The sequence below is a fragment of the Anolis sagrei genome, chromosome Y, assembly GCF_037176765.1.
Source record: "Anolis sagrei isolate rAnoSag1 chromosome Y, rAnoSag1.mat, whole genome shotgun sequence".
Lineage (NCBI taxonomy): Eukaryota > Metazoa > Chordata > Lepidosauria > Squamata > Dactyloidae > Anolis > Anolis sagrei.
This window is the reverse complement of record NC_090035.1, coordinates 20,796,709-20,814,901: the sequence shown is the minus strand read 5'-3', so window position 1 is coordinate 20,814,901 and position 18,193 is coordinate 20,796,709. Positions and strand designations below refer to the sequence as shown.

The 18,193-nt window shown below is 40.6% G+C and overlaps 1 protein-coding gene across 11 annotated transcripts in view; it reads left to right on the top strand.

Moving 5' to 3' along the window:
* The window catches only part of LOC132781860 (C-Jun-amino-terminal kinase-interacting protein 3), a 67,700-nt gene that overhangs the window by 10,096 nt on the left and 39,411 nt on the right, over nucleotides 1-18,193 (top strand). For 2 of the 11 annotated variants that reach the window (XM_067461314.1, XM_067461323.1), the window contains exons 5-16: nucleotides 185-208; nucleotides 713-761; nucleotides 4,100-4,343; nucleotides 5,244-5,343; nucleotides 5,801-5,919; nucleotides 6,828-6,839; nucleotides 8,518-8,535; nucleotides 13,188-13,245; nucleotides 14,003-14,155; nucleotides 14,503-14,584; nucleotides 15,528-15,679; nucleotides 17,180-17,236. In XM_067461314.1, the coding sequence (XP_067317415.1) occupies nucleotides 185-208; nucleotides 713-761; nucleotides 4,100-4,343; nucleotides 5,244-5,343; nucleotides 5,801-5,919; nucleotides 6,828-6,839; nucleotides 8,518-8,535; nucleotides 13,188-13,245; nucleotides 14,003-14,155; nucleotides 14,503-14,584; nucleotides 15,528-15,679; nucleotides 17,180-17,236 (1,068 nt within the window). The remainder of the gene's footprint in view (nucleotides 1-184; nucleotides 209-712; nucleotides 762-4,099; nucleotides 4,344-5,243; nucleotides 5,344-5,800; nucleotides 5,920-6,827; nucleotides 6,840-8,517; nucleotides 8,536-13,187; nucleotides 13,246-14,002; nucleotides 14,156-14,502; nucleotides 14,585-15,527; nucleotides 15,680-17,179; nucleotides 17,237-18,193) is intronic. The other 9 variants (XM_067461321.1, XM_067461318.1, XM_067461317.1 and 6 more) reach the window with 9 other exon arrangements.

Here is an 18,193-nt window from a genome sequence, read left to right as displayed (position 1 = left end):
GCATGCTTATGAGTCTGCATGTCAACATCTCCATCTCTGCTCAAGTGAGCATTTGGTTGTGAGCACAGGACTACTTGTGTAAGTGTCTTTGCATGATTGTTGCACTCTAATGATTGTTGTTCTCTTGTCTTGCTTCTTGTGCGTGACCTCTCTTGTGTTGGGTGTTTTCTGTGTGTCACGTCAGTCACCGCCAGTCATGGAGGAAAAGGTAATTTGGGGACAGCTGTGTATAGCGGGCTGGGAGGCAGCTGGAGGTGCTGTTGTTGGCTTTGTCTTTCTCTGTGACTATCAGAAGCATTTTCTTTTTCTGTATTGACTTGGGTCAAACTGGTGAATGGAAATAGGACAATATGTTTTTTCATTTCTAAAGAGCAGGGATGGACAACATTTTGCTCTCCAAAGTGGGGCAACTGACTTCCATATCAATCTCTTCCTACATGTGCCTGCCCAGATTCCAAGATCTCCCTGGTACATTTGATAGAAACACAGGAATTGGCTTTCTCAGCAACTCCTGCCCTTGGAAGGCTAGAGAGCCAGTAGGCCTTAAGTTTACATTGATATGGGAATGTTCAGATGCCCCTGAATAGCTTTCATTGTATTCACAATGACGGGTTGTTTTGATGCATTCTCCATTTTGAGGATTTGCTTCTTTCTCTGACTATTTCCTACCCTTGCTCTCTCCCTCCTTCTCTTCTCTGCTTTCTTGCTCTAGTGTGAAGAGGCGTCCTAACTCTCTGAACATCCCCCTTACAGATGACATGGTACGTGGTCAGGGTGGGGGCACATTCGGGTACAATTAATTTTCTTATTGGCCTATTCATTTTGACTAACCCTGCCCTCTGGAACATAATCTCCCTTCCCCAAGTATCTTCTGATCAAGTTTGTTCGACTCCTAGCAAATGAATTCTTATCAACTGTTGTGAGGTTGAAGCCATGTCTTGCAAGAAGCATGAGGCTCTCTTGTTTCTGTCCCTTTGCCTCATCATCACTGATTAATGGTGATGGTTGATTGTGTAGCTCCAAATTGATTGTGTAGCTCCAAACATCCAATATGGGCCATGTTGTTCAAAGTATCTGCTTCCTGTGCTTGGCAATTGCCCCCTTCCTTACTAGCATCCCCTTTTAGGAGACTTTGCTCCATTCTTTCCAGAACGCTTCATTCTGCCAATAATAAACTATAGATACATCACTCTCAAGATCCTGTACCTTTTTTCCAAAAGGGCTAATTATTTGAACTTATTGTGGATCTAGCCTTACATACGCTACACATGGCATACTTATTTAGACACATATACATGACTTCAAATTCTGTTTTCCTTCAAATCTGGGCATGTTGCCTTTAAGAAATATATGGCTGCAAAGAGTTAAGTAGCTATATTTACATAGTCTTCATCATCATTCTGCTGTTTATGTGTGTTTGTGCCTTGCAAAATTCTAGCCGACATTGCAGTCGGAGAATTATGTACTCAATAATGGATCCTTCAAAAATTATTTTTTGAATATGGAGAATTCTCATTTGTTTGGGAGATTCTGGGAATTCTTCAAAGAAATAACTTTTAATTGGCTGGACAAAAATAATGATGATTGGGTTTGGATATAAGTGCCACACGTAGCCCTTTTTCCAGGACTAACCTGTGCCTGCAGTAGACTTACAGGCCCCCACCCACAGTCCCATCAGAAACTACTTGAAGCTGATCATGTAGTTGAAGCATCATCAGTATTTAGTATTGTTGTAGCTGGATAGGTGGAAACCCACCTCTAATCTCGTTAAGAAAAATCATAGTATGGATACCCAATGAAATTTCATAGCAATTGTTGTGGGATAGGGACAGCTCAAACTGTTTTACTGCAATAAGGCAGCCACCGAAACGTGGCATCCCAAATGTGTTGGACTACATAATCCTCAATCAGCATGGCCGTGTTTGTTCCATGTGATAAGAGTTGCTAAGCTGATGCAATGAAATGGCAATGGACTGGGGAAAAACCGCTCAGGGGCCCATCTGTTTGGCTGTGTTCTTCATGCCACCATCTGCCAAGATCTGTGTTTTCTCTTTAAGATTCCACCCTGCCATTGTGTTCCTTTTCTACTCTTTTATACAAGCCAACTAGAATAAATTGTGATTTACCCTATTCCCTTTTGTAGAACAAGGTGGAAAGGAGCATGTGTATCTTGAATCTTAGAATTGTCCTGCCTTGGGCCATCCCTCAGAAATGTTCCAATGATAAAGTCCTATTTTCCCTCTCCTCAGGCAGGACCCATGGAGTAATGTTGTAATCTAACTGGGAAAGGATGCTATGGGGTGTGACTGGCAGGATGATATGATTAAAACCTCTTACAAGTCATAAGACCCTTGACTAGTGTCCAGGCATAACTGAGGTGCCACTTCAGGCCAAGCAGGGGCCAATATGCTTCAGTGAGTAGGAGTGTTCAGCCCCTTCTAACCGATAGTGCCTCCAGACAAATGTATCTTACCACTACCAGGTTCTGCAGTTCTTTCTTTCCTTTCTTCCTGTTTTTGTGCTTATTGTAAGAACAAAGTGGTAAACTGGTGGGGAAAGTATAAGAGTACTACAAAGAGAAGATGTTTCATTCTGGGATGCTTTGAGAAAGGGCAATTGGACAATAAAGTATCTGTAAACACTTACTGTGTTTTCTTTAAACCTCACACAATCATAACGGGTGTTCTTCATAACCTACTCAAGCTGCCTTCCCGGGTAGCAGTTCTCTGTCTGGTCTTTTGAGGAAGACCTCTCATTTCAGGGAAGGGCAGCTGAGAGAAGTGGAAAATCTGCTTAGCTCAAATCTCCCATGATGCTTTTCTTTCATTTTCCTCAGAAAACTTTAATACTGAAAGGCATAGCTGTGTTAATTTATTGAAAGGCATAGCTGTGTTAATTTATTTCAATGCAGAAAGGTATAAAAGAATCCCGTAGAACCTAGCATAACCTTTTGTGGACATTGATCCACTTCATCAGAAACTTATTCTAGACATGGGGAACCTATAAAATTCCAAGTGAGATGAACTTCAATTTCAATAATTTTTCACTGATGGTCATTCAGAATGGTGAAAGTTGAAATCCAAAACATTTGGAAGAGCATCAGTTCCTTCCCACCAAGTTAGTAATTAGATTTACTAGAAAACTGTTGAGTGAAGTGAATGTTTTAGCAGTGGGAGGAAAGTGGTCTCTTCCATTGTCCAGAATGAACTGCCAACAAAATCCATGGTCACATGAGTTACATTCTCTCTTATATTCAAGTTGGCATCTGTTGGTGGGCAATTTGCACTCTCAGCTGAATTTGGCCGTGGGCATCTTTCAACAGATTGCCAGGTGAATGTAGGATATGATTAGGAGCCTCTGCCTTTCCAAGAGGCTGTTGAACTGCAGCTTGCATTGGTCAGCTTTAGCTGTATGGTCAGTGATCAGGAATGATGGGGCATACTTCAACAATATTTGGATGGCCACATGTTCTGTTTATCTCCTCATATTAAGGCAGTTACTTGAGTTGTATAAAAAAGGATGGAGAAAAAAACTGTGATACTTCAGCTCATCCATTTTAATTACATTAGCTTCCAGCTGAGGAGCCCCCGGTGGCGCAGTGGGTTAAAGCTCTGTGCCGGCAGGACTGAAGACCAACAGGTTACAGGTTCGAATCCGGGGAGAGGCAGATGAGCTCCCTCTATCAGCTCCAGCTCCTCATGCGGGGACATGAGAGAAGCCTCCCACAAGGATGATAAAAACATCAAATTATCCGGGTGTCCCCTGGGCAATGTCCTTGCAGACGGCCAATTCTCTCACAACAGGAGCGACTTGCAGTTTCTCAGGTCACTCCTGACACGACAAAAAAAAAAAGCTTCCAGCTTCTAACAGATTTCCCTCGAGGGAATGTAGCCATGAACAGCAAAAACTGTTGAACAATGCAAAACTGCCGTCCATTGTTCATTTTGTTGTTGCCATTCTAGTATGCATAGGTTTCATATATCACAATGCTACAAAGCAGCCACTAAGTGAAAAAAATGACTGATACCTTTGGATGCCTTTTCCTCCTTTCCTCCTATCTTCTCCGTCCTACACCCCTCCAAACAATACTGTACACTAGTGCCCTCCTGATGAAATGTCTGAATCGGGGCAGTCTTCTGCAGCTGCAACACCAAGCACCACTGGAACAAAATCCAATACACCCACCTCATCTGTTCCTTCTGCTGCGGTCACTCCCCTAAATGAGAGTCTTCAGCCCATGAATGACTACGTCACATCAAAGAACAACAAGCGGTCCCGGGGAATACAGAACAGTCGAAATATGGAGGTCCAGGTGGTCCAGGAGACAAGAAATGTGAGCATAGGTATGCCTGACATGTAGCCCATTTACATGAATCTGTTTCAAAATGCAATAGGCCCCCCACTTTGGTGGGTACCACATTCACAGATTTGATTATTTGTGTGTTGTTTGCTGCCACCTCTGCTGCTGTCCTATCCCATTTTGAATAGGGACTGTAAGTCACATTATATTGAGGCAGACCACAAACACGCTACAAGGCCTTTAAAAATGTATAGTAGCAGCAGAGAAAAGCAGGGGGATAGAGAGTATTCCACAAGAATTTGTGGAATACTCTTGACTGAAAAGGCATAATTCTTTATTTTTAGGAAAATCACTTACCTTTCCCTAAAAGCAGAACATAAAAGATAAACTAGGGCCCCAGACTAATAAATGAAAATGAGAAAAGAAGAGAATTCTATATCTGATGCTTCTTGATCCACTGACATATTCACATTTTCATGCTTTCTCATTGGTCTCATTTCCTTCCTCAGTAAAATTGAGTTCTATATTGGTAGATGCAAGTCAAAAGAAGAAGTGCACTACTTTCTAGTTCAAAGAAACCACAACCCCTTTATGGTTCTAGGATGTTAGGGCACAGAGCCAACAAAGTGGTATGGTATGCTGTTTGGTTGCTTCTCCATACTGTTTTGCTGTATGATAGTTAACTAAACCATACCATTACAGCAATTTCCACTTATTCTAGAAGCCAAAACATGTAAGGTGAAAAATTCTACTCTCTTTTTCAACAAGAAGCAATTTTTTGGCTGTGTACGAACCAAACCATAGATCCATATCTCCACATTCCTTTCCATAGGCTAATGGTGTGCATCCCATTGTTCCCAGTATCCTAGATCACTGAACCATAACAGCAAGAACATTCCAGTATCACAGATTTATCCCCTCCCTTTTTTATTGCATCCTACAGGCATGGGAAGCAGTGATGAAGGATCAGATTTCCAAGATATCAACTCTACTCCAGAGTTGGAGACATGCCAGGATCCCAGACTAGAGCGCACAGGAAACAGGTCAGAGAGGTTTTGTTGGAGACATTTTCGTTAGATAAACTTCCCTGGATTTTGCCAGGCCTGACTATTATGATATCCATTGCTAAGTCAAAGATGGTCTACAAAATCATGGTATGAAGCAGAAAATCAGTAGAGAAAAAGCAGTGATTAGCTTCCCCCCCCCCCCCTTCTGCTTGTAAGTTCTTATGCTCCCGACTGTCTGCATATTTCCTTCTTGGTCTTTACTACTTAATGCTGTAGGTCAGATCTACATGTTTGGTTGCTTCCCTATGGTCATCCTCCTTCATGTTCAGATTTCTCTTCTTCACATTCTTCTAACATGAAAATGGTTTGATTAGAACACATATAAGGCTCTGATGTTGTTAGGTTGGAATTTTGAAGAAAACAATGAAAATCTTCCAGTTTTAACACAGACATATTGCTAGACAAAAACATTACTGTTGCATTTCTCCAACAGCCCTACCCAGGGGATTGTGAACAAAGCCTTCGGCATCAACACTGACTCGCTTTATACTGAACTTACGGAAGTGGGCTCAGAAGCCATTGGGGATGTGGATGAAGGAGCAGACCTGCTAGGTAAAGGATGCCCGAGAAAGTGGTGCTTTAAAAACTATTATGTTGCTCAGTTCTTGTGGGTTTTTTTTTTGGGCTATATGGCCATGTTCTAGAGGCATTTCTCCTGACGTTTCGCCTGTATCTATGGCAAGCATCCTCAGAGGTGAGGTGAAACGTCAGGAGAAATGCCTCTAGAACATGGCCATATAGCCCGAAAAAAACCACAAGAACTGAGTGATTCCAGCCATGAAAGCCTTCGACAATAAATTATGTTGCTCATTTTCACAACATTCTTTTGAGGTAGCTTAAGCTGAAAGAGAATGATTTTGGTAAAGAGCTGGAGGAGATTCAAGCAGATAAAGTGTCTCTAACCTAATACTTTCTCATTATCATAAAACTATATCTTGAATTGAAGTGTCTCTTCTTTAGAGAGTACAAAGACAAATGGTCTAGATCACTACTTCTTAAACTGTGGGTCCTACCTCCAGATTAAGTCCCCTTAGATCAGTGTTGGGGTCCCAAAAATTTGGTAATGGAGAAAGTTTTCTGAACATCACCTTGTGACTGTTTTAGACATTTACATAATGCATTGTTTGTTTATTTAATAAAACATACATACACAATATTTTGCAACCAACATTGGATGGTGTTAAATTGAGCTCTTTGGTGTAGCATTTCCCAACCTGAAAGTATCCCAAGTGTACCCTATGTAGATTCATGCTATTTGCAGTCATGGTAGGTCCTGTTTTTACTATTTCGTGCTTTTTGACATTGAAACAGCAAGATTATTGTTAATTTTCTTTGTTTTATTTAAAAATCCAGATTTTCCCTTATTTTGTTGGTTTCAGTCACTGATGGATTCTTTCTTCCCCCCACACTCCCTCCACCCTCCTCCTGTTTCTCTGTGCTTCGCTGGACATGGCCCTTAGGGGAGTTCTCAGGTGTGTATCTCTCCTCTGTTCAAGCTCCTTATTTGTTTCCTCTTCTTTTCTTCTTTTCCTTGCCCATTTTTTTCTAATTTTAAATGGAATGATGTGGGTATACACATGTGATACTCCCTGCTCTTGTCCAATCACAGTTGGCTTTGCAGACTTGGCCCTACCTTACACTCCGGTTCTGAAACCTGAAGAACATCCTCTGCTTCATGCACACTTCTACATCTCAATAGAGCTTTTGCCTTTGATTTCTGGCCTTTTGCAGCCTCCCTTCACTCTCTCTGCCTTCCCTGTTTGGAAATGGGTGGGAGGTAGGGAAAATGCTGTTAATTTATATATCCTGTGGGATGGAATATTTTTTGGTTTCTGTCTTCCTTTGTTTGCTTAGGGCAGGCAATGCATTGAAAGAATTAAATTAGAATCCTTATTCTGAGGTTGAATTGAAAATTAGACGTTTCTTCATCTTAGTTTGTTACCTTCCTCAACGTGACTTTCAGGTATATCTGAGGGTTTAGATGCAGTACTTGCACAAATAGGGACTAAAGATCAGTTCTGACAGGTGACAAAGTGATTTATCATACAGAATTTTGGGTGAAAATTAATAATGCAGGTCAAAAGAGTACTTTAGGTGGAGTGAAGTAGTGGCAGCCATTTTTAATAAGCTCCTCCTGCATAAGGTTCTCTACAGAGAGATTGAGGCAGCCATTTTAATAGGGTCTTACAGTAAAAGAATGCGAGGAAGTAGGAAGGACTGCCTTTCTTTCTCTGGTTTGGGCAAGGGAGGGTTGATAGGGTGGGAGTACTTCTTGTCAATGCCTCTGCACTGGGTACCAAATAGAGGCAGGTTGCTTTCCTTGCTCTCTGCCCCCCCCCCCCCCCCCATTCACATTTTTCCTCATTTGTATAATTGTAAACATTTTAAGCTCCGTAATGCAATTTACACGCACGCACCAATTGTGACCCTTATATTAAACAGACCTCTCCTTCTCTTTAGTTTTTCTTAAGTATGTTCTCTCTGTGCATTTTTAAAAAGACAAGGGGAAATTGTTGTTTCATCCAGAATTTCACTCTCAACTTCAAGTAAAATCCACAATTTTGGTTCCAAAGTATGCCCTCAACTTGTACATGAAATTGACTTCTTAATATATATGGCAACACTGCACTCATAAATATATCTGGGTAACATAACTTTTTCCATCAGCAGTCCTTCTAAAAATTGTAACAGGAAATCTAACAATATCCTCAGAAGGTTGCTGTGAGTTTTCTGGGCTATCCTCAGACTTTTTTTGTTTTGTCTCCTTCTCTTTATGTCTTCCCCCTAGATATTAATTACCTTGTCAGTTTTTGTTACCTCCTGTAAAGAACGTTAGGCCGTTGTGTCACCAGGATAATGAAAGAAGATAGAACCAGACCTTGCTCCTTGGGTTGTTTTGAAGCCTTAACATCTTCTTCCCTGTCCTATCAAGCTGGATTAGGGAGGGCAGACAGAGAATGGCTCTTGCTACAACATAAACTGATTTTGGCACATATACATGCTTTAAGAGAGCACCACAATTTTGCCCTTGACAAATTTGTATTTAATAGCTGCTTTCTCTCTTCTCCCCTTTTTTCTCTTGTCTCCTTCTCTTTCTGAATCTCTGCCCTTCTCTCTTCCTTTTTTTCTCATATGCAATGACTTTCATAGTGCGGGATGATTTCTTTGGTAAGGCGAAGGCCATTTTTGAACATATAAGATGTTTTCCGCCTTTCTGTTCACTCAGCATCTTTTCATCCTTTTTGTTTCATACTTGGTACTTGTTTTGTTCCTGTGATGGCAATGAGATGTCTTTCCTGGAAAGAAATCAGCCATTCTTCAGTTGTCATTGTCTGGAACACAATCTCCATTGCTTTGAGGATATAGGTGCTTATCCACTTTGATGTTTCAAGCAACTCACAACACTGATGGATGTTATTCCATTCTGTAGAACACATTACTAAAAAACCTGACACCTTTGTTGGAAAGATTCAATTCAGCTGATCCATTGTGGTCTTCTTCACATGCTATGACATGCAGTGTGAAGATTGTGATTTTAATATTTCAACCCCCCACCCCACCCCCACCCTGCTTTTAAAGAAATTGCTTGCATTCATGGTGGCACATAAGGGGAAAGGTTAAGTTACCTTTCCATACTACTTTCTCCAGGTAAGGAGCATTTGTTCATGGTTTCTTCCTGTTCCATATTCTCAAACAGTAGCAAGGAGAGTCTGTGTATTAAATATTTAGATTACACTGGCCAACCCGCATGCTGGTGCCTAATATGTTAGCCCTGTTTCTGGGTATATTTGACCTGCTGATTCCAAAATTTGCATTAGTTTTGTCTTCTAACAGTCACCATCTGCTTCCTCATAGAAAATCATGATAACCACATCTAAGAAACAAGAGCTAATGCAGGGTATCCATTGCAATTTTCTGAATCAGTGCTCTATATAACCCTAGAAACAGGCCTAAAAACTAATTGTTTGGCTGTGTTATCTTTACTTTTGGTTATATACAATCCTAAAGAAATCTTTGTAAAGTCAAGGTGAACAGAAGATAGTTTTGGGATCTACTGATAGTGTTCTGAATTATTTGCAATGGTTTGGCAAATATTTCCAAGTCTCTGTTGTTTCAAGGAAGCATCCAAACAAAGCATTTTTGTATCTTAATTGGACTGCTAGTTTAAATATAGCTTGCCAGTGTAGCCTAGGTATCATTACACAGAGGTCAGTGAGTGGAGCTCACCAGTTAAGGGTGCAGATGTAGCTATAGCTATTTACTACACCTGCATTTGTTCCCCAACCTACAGAGCTAATCTTTCTGCTTTCCTGCGAGACATATTGAACCTTCTTACTGTGCACCTGGCTATAGTTGGTAGTTATTGGCATCCAGATAAAAAAATCAGTGTGTCTTGTGTTTTAAGAAGAAATAAGGATTGCATGCCACAGTGAAGCAAATCCTGTTCCATGAAACCTATTTTGAATTATACAGACTGAATATTTCCTTTTCCTAACTTATTTTGTATAATTTATTTCATTTCTAATACATAAAAATAGGCAACCTTTGGCCCAGTAGATGCTGATAATTAACATTAGTGTACCCTGCCTGTTGTAGTCCAGCTGCCTACTTAATCCCCTTTTCACCCAAACACCACACAGATCCACAAAAATAATAAATTGATTAAGAAAAGAGTACCTAATATTTTTTTAAAAAACAGTTTTAAAATAGTGTTCAAAATAAGCAGACTAATCATTCCCTGAAGTACCAGCAAAACCCAGTTTGCAAAAGTAGTTTTAAAGTTACATCCAGGAGCTAGATTTCCAGAAACTTAACAAAAAGCAATGACCAACTCTGAATACAATTTCAAAAATTACCGAAGGCAAAAGCAAGAAACTGTAATCCAAGGTTTGTTGCACTTGAACTAGAATTATATCCAAAAGTTTGAAAACATGAACATGACCGTAATCCAAAGGCTTCATACTTGAACCTGACTATAATCCCAAAGGCTTGAAACTTGAAATAAGATTTAGAATCCAAACAGGAGGCATGGAATTTAAACAGGAAAACAAGATGCAGTCCCAAGAACAGAACTCTTAATTTGGAGTTCCCAAGGCAGGCAACTTGACACATGAAACTCTAACCTTTATCTCCCCACCAAACATTGACTCCAATTCCTTAAGAATACTCCCTCTTGCCCATGGCATCACCCTTTCTCACAGCTGGGTTCCTTTTGTTATCTTTCAGCCTCTGTGAACAACGAATTTGTCTATGTTTTACACTTTTCCCCACATTCCTTTCAGAGTCAATCTCTGGACAATTCTCATAAGAATCACTGCCTGTTTCCCTGACAACAGATCTACCCAAAACATTCCCATCATTTTGAAAACTACTTTCGCTTTCCCACACAGAAACACAGGCTCAAACAGAAAATCACTGTCCTCATCCTCAGAGGTTTCACAGTCCTCAACACTGTCATTGGTCAGGCTGATGGGAACTGGAATCTAGCAAAATCTGGAGGACCACAGGTTCACCAGGTTTGTGATGGAGCCACAGAATGTGTCACTGCTTTGTCTGCTGGAAATCTATCTGAGGCCTCTTCACCTCAGACTTCTTCAATTCACGTACTGTTTTTCATACAGTTTCCAGACAGACTTTACCACCTCAAGGACTAGAATTTTGAAGAGGAAGTGAGATGGACTTTTTTAGATTCTGTATGTTGCAACAACCCCTGCCTACATGAAGAAGCCACTAAGAAGCCTTAAAGCACCAGATCCTGTCTGATCTTGGAAGCTAAGCAGGGTCTGTGCCAGTTAATACTTGCAGTAGAATGAGGAAGGGGTTGACAAACTACGTCTGAATAGCCATTGCCTAAGAAAAACCTATGAAATTCATGAGTTGATAGACTTGAAGGCACATACACATACACACATATTCTGTTCCAAACTGAAGGATACTACCCAGTGGTTGATCTCAACATGTCTCGTAGGATAAATCTGTTTAGGTTATTTTCAAATCAGCAATGCTTATTTCAAACATTGCATTGTTGGAATGTACACCTATTATCAAACATTGGGATACTCTTGACCAGGCCCCTCAAAATATGCCACTAAGGCTATTCCAATTTCCTGGAAAATGGGAATTCAAATATATGTCTGTATTTTTTCCATTTCAGACCTTGTCATATAAGATTTTTTGAAGTATAGGTCAAAAAGCATAATGTGGGAGTGCAGCCAACATGTATATCTTGGGCAGATGGGACTGATTGTAGCTGCCTTAGTGGCTTTTTCACTTAATCGAGAGTATAATTACGGCATTACTCAAAATGCTACCAATCATGTGGGAAGTGGTCCCTAGTCTGAAGTTTTTAAGCTCTCACTACAAATCCAGTTCTGGTTCTTTTGTACGAAGTTCCCTAAAGGACAGTTTGCTGATCACATATAGTGTGAAACATCAGAAGGGATTCACCTCTTTTTGTCCAATTGACTGTTGTAGGTTTTTCTTTTCTCTGACTCTGTCTCTCTCTCTTCTTCTTTAAAAATGCATCCACTGCTTCTTTGCCATTCTCATTGGGGGACTTGTCATTGTCTGGGACACAATCTCCATTGCTTTGAGGATATAGGTGCTTATCCACTTTGATGTTTCAAGCAACTCACTTGTCTTTGTTATCATCTCATCTCATCTCATTGTGGGAAGAGGATCTATGTGCTGCCTTATTGTGTAGTAATGTGTTTTCACTTCTTCTACACTGCCATGATTCTCCAAACTTTTAATTTGTTCTGAATGTTCTTTCGCCATTGTTCTCAAAATGCAAACTCAACAAAAATCAAGGGAATGTTTTCCTACATGGTGTGAAATGGGAAGTGATTTCGACGTGAAAGGAACCATGCATAGTAGCCACTGATTCTTGATGAAAAAGGTGTATTACTTTTTGGGATGATGGCTTCCAAAATTTCCCACCTTTTGACTGGGGAATGCTGAAAGCTATAGACTGAAAAGATTTTCCAATCCTTGATGTGAGGCAAGGTAATTCAGGATATTAGTTACATTCAGTGACAATGCTAGACTATTGAATTCTCAGAATATGGGAGGGAGATTCTACTTAACTTTGGAAGGTCTGTTCTTTGCAGCAGAATGAAATGAATGAAAATTCAAGTTCTTGTCAAAGTCCCATATTTTGATCCACTTAAACACAACTGGCTCTTTCCTGTTCTCTGTTCCACATTAACAATATAATTCAGAAAATAAAAAAAAGGTCAAGAAAGGTTGCAAAGGCACTTTTCCACTGCAATCATGTGAGTGTTTCAAATAAATTGAAACTCCCCACAAAAGAAAGCATCCAAGCAAGCAATCTGTCCCCAGCAGCAAAGGGATGGGACAAGATGAGACGTGGTAGAAAACCGCCTTTATTCCTCTCTCCAAAGTAAGCCTATCTTCAGCGCTGTCCAGCATTAGAAAAACACGCGCTTTGGATTACAAATCCCAGAATCCACCCAGGGTTTGTGGGAATTGAAATCCAAAAAGGTAATCATCCAAGCTCTGGTCCCATTCTTCACTGATGTGAGCCCCTCAACAAATTATCCCCAAGTGATTGCCACCCTTCTTGCCAAGCCCTGAAGGATGTTCCTGTAACTGAATGGAGAGATGTACCTGCCTTGTCCAAAATACAGCTTCTGTTCTTCAGCTTCAACAGGGTAGGAACTACTTTTTGCACTGTGCAGCAAAACATGCCCTTTCAAACCAAATTATTTCATTTCCTAAAGAAGAATGGTCTAGTAAAACCTCAGGCTCTGTTTTTACTATGGCTTCTTATCTTACGATTTTGAATTTCCATCTCTCAGGGATGGGCAAAGAAGTGGGGAATCTATTGATGGAGAACACACAGCTGCTGGAAACTAAGTAAGACACCACCATCTATTATGGACATTTTTTCCTGTTTGTCTATAGATATTGCATGTTTAGAACTTCGTTAAAATCTGCATGTTGCTTTTCAGGAAATTCCCTTACATTTCCCCCTGGACATTGAGAGTCCTAACAGCTCTTGTTTCTGTAAAACTTTGATAAAGTTATATTCATGTAACCTCTCAAATTGCAAAGCTGGCTTTTTTTGTCTTGCAATTTTTTGCGATTTTTTTTTTTAAATCTAAAGTCCAACTAATCTTTTGAGTCTCATTTTTGAGCCATTTTAAATCATGATTTTGAGAGAAAAGCAAGATACAAATATATATCATCATCATTTAGGCAGTGATTTTTAATTTCCAGACCAACAACTGTGGCAGTCCATTGCCACAAAAACGTGTCTTATGACATCCTAAAGCATGGGTTTTGTGGGCTGATGCCTACTTTATCAGATGCATGTAAAGGTATCTATCAAGAATTTCAAGAACACTATACTTGGTTGGGGCTGTAGATGAAGATGGTAAGGTCGGAAAGAAATTAAATATACAATGTAGTTTAAGTGGAAGTATAGAATTTAGTAGCCATTGTTGCAAGGCTTTTTTGCATCTTGAAAGGGAAGTCTGGATGATACCCAGCACTGTTGCATAAGTGAAGCTAGGAGATGACCAGTAGCAAGCGACAGGCTTACTGAGTTGTCTCGGAGTCTCTCCATGGTTAAATCCTATTCTCTTGCCTTCTGCTTTTCATTATCTTAAAGAAATGCTTTGAACATAGTGAAGAATGACTTAATTGCAAAGGTAGACCAGCTCACTGGCGAACAGGAGGTGTTGAAAGGTGAGCTTGAAGCCACAAAGCAAGCAAAAGCCAAGATGGAAAGCAGAATCAAAGAACTTGAAGAGGAGCTCAAAAGGTAAGTCATGACTTCTGTCTGAGTAGCTTCTCAGTTGAAAGTTGCTAGTGACAATTCCATTTTTTTTCAGGTTTGGGCGCAGAATCTCAGCATAAAACAGATGTGATATGAGAGATCTGTCAAGAGTTACTTGGTTTAAAAAAAACATCTGGGAGGAGTCTGTTTTGACTGAAGCAGTAACACAAGAATGGTGTTGACATAAGTTATATTTCTCGATCACAAGTCCAAAATCTTAACATTCTTCTGGGAAATGTAGTGAAGGATAAACTTTTCCAAGCACTTGGCTCCCCTGTTGAAATGTTTAAACAAGAAATTTGCTTTTTAAAAAATTATTTTCCCTTTTCTAGAGTGAAATCAGAAGTGATTGTTGCCAGACGAGAGCCGAAAGAAGAGGTTGAGGATGTAAGCAGCTATCTCTGTACAGAATTGGTATATTACATTATTAAAATGACTAGGGAAGCATGGGTTCTTTTGGCAAGGGGAGGGGGTTCTTCCTCATTTATTGTATTGATATTACCGTACATATGTGGGATTATCCAGTGATGCATTGTTCTGTTTTACTATCACAGTGTTGATGGTGTTGCTATCTAAATGCAGTCATATGTGAATTGCAACAGGTAATTATTTGTTTTGTGACTGCAGCAGTTTCTTTCCAAGGCTGAATGCGAAGACATGTTGCTAAGATCTTGAAGATGCAGAATGTTTTTAGTCCCTAAAATTGGTTGTCATTCCAGTCTGGGTGGGCCAGGGTATTGCTTTCAAGTAAGAATTCTACTTCACCAATGACAAATTCCTTCAATCTCCCAATTTTTAGCATTGCAAAGAGTAAGACCCCAAAAATAATATACATAACTCTTTATATTTTCTATATTTTCATTCACTTAGGCATCTTGTCTATTCCTTTTCTTTGTATGCTTAGATTTTCCTCCAAATTGTTCAACTAATATTTTAAATTATTTTAATGCAGGAAATTTGAGTGGTGTTGGAAAAATTCATTATTGAGGGCAAAGAATTCTTATGTGGAGGCCAATGCTCTCATTTTGCCTTCTATCGAGTCACATCCACTGTGGGTAATGTCAATGTCATGGTGTCAGTTGCTGGATCCATGTAACTATAACAGCATATACATTAAAATATACACTAACTACATTAAATATATATAGATTCTGGATTAGTGGCCGCTGATTAACTGATGAATTGTTTTGAGTCATGCCATATTTCCCTTAAAAACCTTAAATAAGGTGGGGAGGTGATAGCTGGATGTTTCTTGGCTAGAATTAAAAAGCATTGTTATACAGCAGAGATTACAGAGGGCCAGAGAGAAGCTAACCTTTACTAACACCAGTCTCCTTCCATTTCCCATTGGTTGAAGCCATCCTCCTCCCCACTGCAGGACAACATCCCCATCGCGCAACGAAGGCGCTTCACCCGAGTGGAGATGGCCCGAGTCCTCATGGAACGCAATCAATACAAGGAGAGGCTTATGGAGCTGCAGGAGGCCGTCAGATGGACAGAGATGATCAGGTTAGGTTTGGGCTGTTCTTGTTCATCGAAACTTAAGAGTTGGAAGGGACTGCAGGGTCCATCTAATCCAGGCTTATACAACATATGGCCCCTGGCCGAATGTAGTACACTGCGAACAATATTGGCCCCGTACAGCTGTTAAATTGCGCAGGCCTGATAAGATCCCACTAATCCAGGAAGCAAAGTAAATTCTAGTCCTGGTAGAGATGTAAAGATAAGCTTGAATGTATGTGAGCATCGCCTGGCTAAACTTCCAAACTCCTCCCAGCTTCTTAGGTAATAGTATGCAAGGGCCCTACTTATTCACACACAGAAGCAATGATTTACAAGTAAAGAATTGACTAATTCTGGGATTTATAAGCTAGTAATATGTCATTAAAGGTAGAAATGTGATTATATATTATTTCTAATCTGGATTTTAAAAACATTGGATAGAGAGAAGTCTGTAGATTAGCTAGAGTAGTAGATTAGTATTTAAGATCATTAGTTTTGTACATTTTGAGTATAGGTTTAAAACTTAGTTGTTTTGCTACTTTTGGAGGTTAGTGTTTTCTCATAAGAAAAATGCTTGTTCTGTGTGTTTGCTGTAATTTGCTCTGTTGCATATGTCATTGTATGATTATATGTTTATCTTGTTGAATAAAAATCAGTATTTTTTAAAAAAAGAATTGCTGGGTGGCAATGTGAGAAAGGGAAATACATGAGTCAAAGTTAACACTTTGTTGTCACTTTGCTGAAGTAACAAATAATGTTGGGGTTTTTTTAACCATTGTGGACTTTTTAAGAGAAAAAATGTAATGATAAACAATGGGTAATGCAATGAATTATCTTTGAAATATTGTAATGGTTATCTTAAGAAGAATATATGTAAACTAGAACAGATTACTCTTAAAATGTAATTTCCCAGACTCTGGGTTCAGACTGTTCATCTATTGTAATACTCTGGTTTCCATACTAGTCAGCTGTTTGCTTTTAGGATAGATCTCAAGTCGTGCAGGACATGCAGGAGTGTTATTATGCCAGTAACATCCTTTCAAAGCTATCACAGAATAATGGAATTAGAACAGGTATCGGCAAACTTGGCCCCCCAGGTGTTTTGGACTTAAACTCCCACAATTCCTATCAGCCTCAAGCCTAAGCAGCTGAGGGGGAAAGGAAATGAACCAAGGCTGTTAGGAATTGTGGGAGTTTAAGTCCAAAACACCTGGGGGGCCAAGTTTGCCCATACCTGAATTAGAAGTTACTTTCACAAAAGTGGACAGTAGTTGTAGAGTCACCTAGTCCAACTCCCTGCTAATTCAGAATCACCATACAAATTGTGCTTAAAACCAAAAGATGATAATTTGTCAGTTTCTAAACTATTCCATTGTGAGCCACCAATACTGACTAGTGAATTCGTTCCCAAACTATCCAGATGAACCCTTTGCCCATTTAGATGATGGAGCGGAACAACTATCCCCGTGTTTTAACTGAAGGATTCTGTGTTACTTATGTCCACAGAGCCTCCCGAGAACACCCTTCTGTGCAAGAGAAGAAGAAATCAACTATTTGGCAATTGTAAGTAATATGTGGCTTGCAGAGTAGAAAATGGGCGTCATGAAGATTTTTCTACACTGTCAGTGAAAAACACAATCATATGACCAGTTGATTTTTAGTCGGAAAAGTCACAACTCCAGGTATTCTTGAGAGACACGGATTATCTGGATTCGGCACAGTCTGGTTTCAGACCGGGACATGGTACTGAGACGGTCTTGGTCGCCTTAGTGGATGATCTGCGCCGGGAGCTAGACAGGGGAGTGTGTCCCTGTTGGTGCTCCTGTACCTCTAAGCGGCCTTCGATACCGTTGACCACAGTATCCTTCTGGGGCGCCTTGCGGAAATGGGCCTTGGGGGCACTGTTCTGCAGTGGCTCCAGTCATTTCTGGAGGGCTGCACCGAGAAGGTGTTATTGGGGGACTCCTGTTCAACACCACAGCCTTTGACCTGTGGGGTTCCACAGGGCTCTATACTGTCCCCCATGCTGTTTAACATCTACATGAAGCTGCTGGGTGAGATCATCCGGAGTTTCGGGGTGCGGTGTCATCTGTACGCAGATGATGTCCAACTCTGTCACTCCTTTCCACCTGCTACTAAGGAGGCTGTCGAGGTCCTGAACCGGTGCCTGGCCGCTGTAATGGTCTGGATGAGGGCGAACAAACTGAAATTAAATCCAGACAAGACAGAGGTACTCCTGGTCAGTCGCAAGGCCGAACAGGGTATAGGGTTACAGCCTGTGCTGGATGGGGTCGCACTCCCCTTGAAGGTGCAGGTTCGCAGCTTGGGTGTGATCCTGGATTCATCGTTGAACCTGGACCCCCAGGTTTCAGCGGTGACCAGGGGAGCATTTGCACAGCTTAGGCTCATGCGCCAGCTGCGCCCGTACCTCGGGAAGCCTGACTTGGCCACGGTGGTACACGCTCTGGTCACATCCCGCTTTGACTACTGCAACGCTCTCTACGTGGGGCTGCCCTTGAA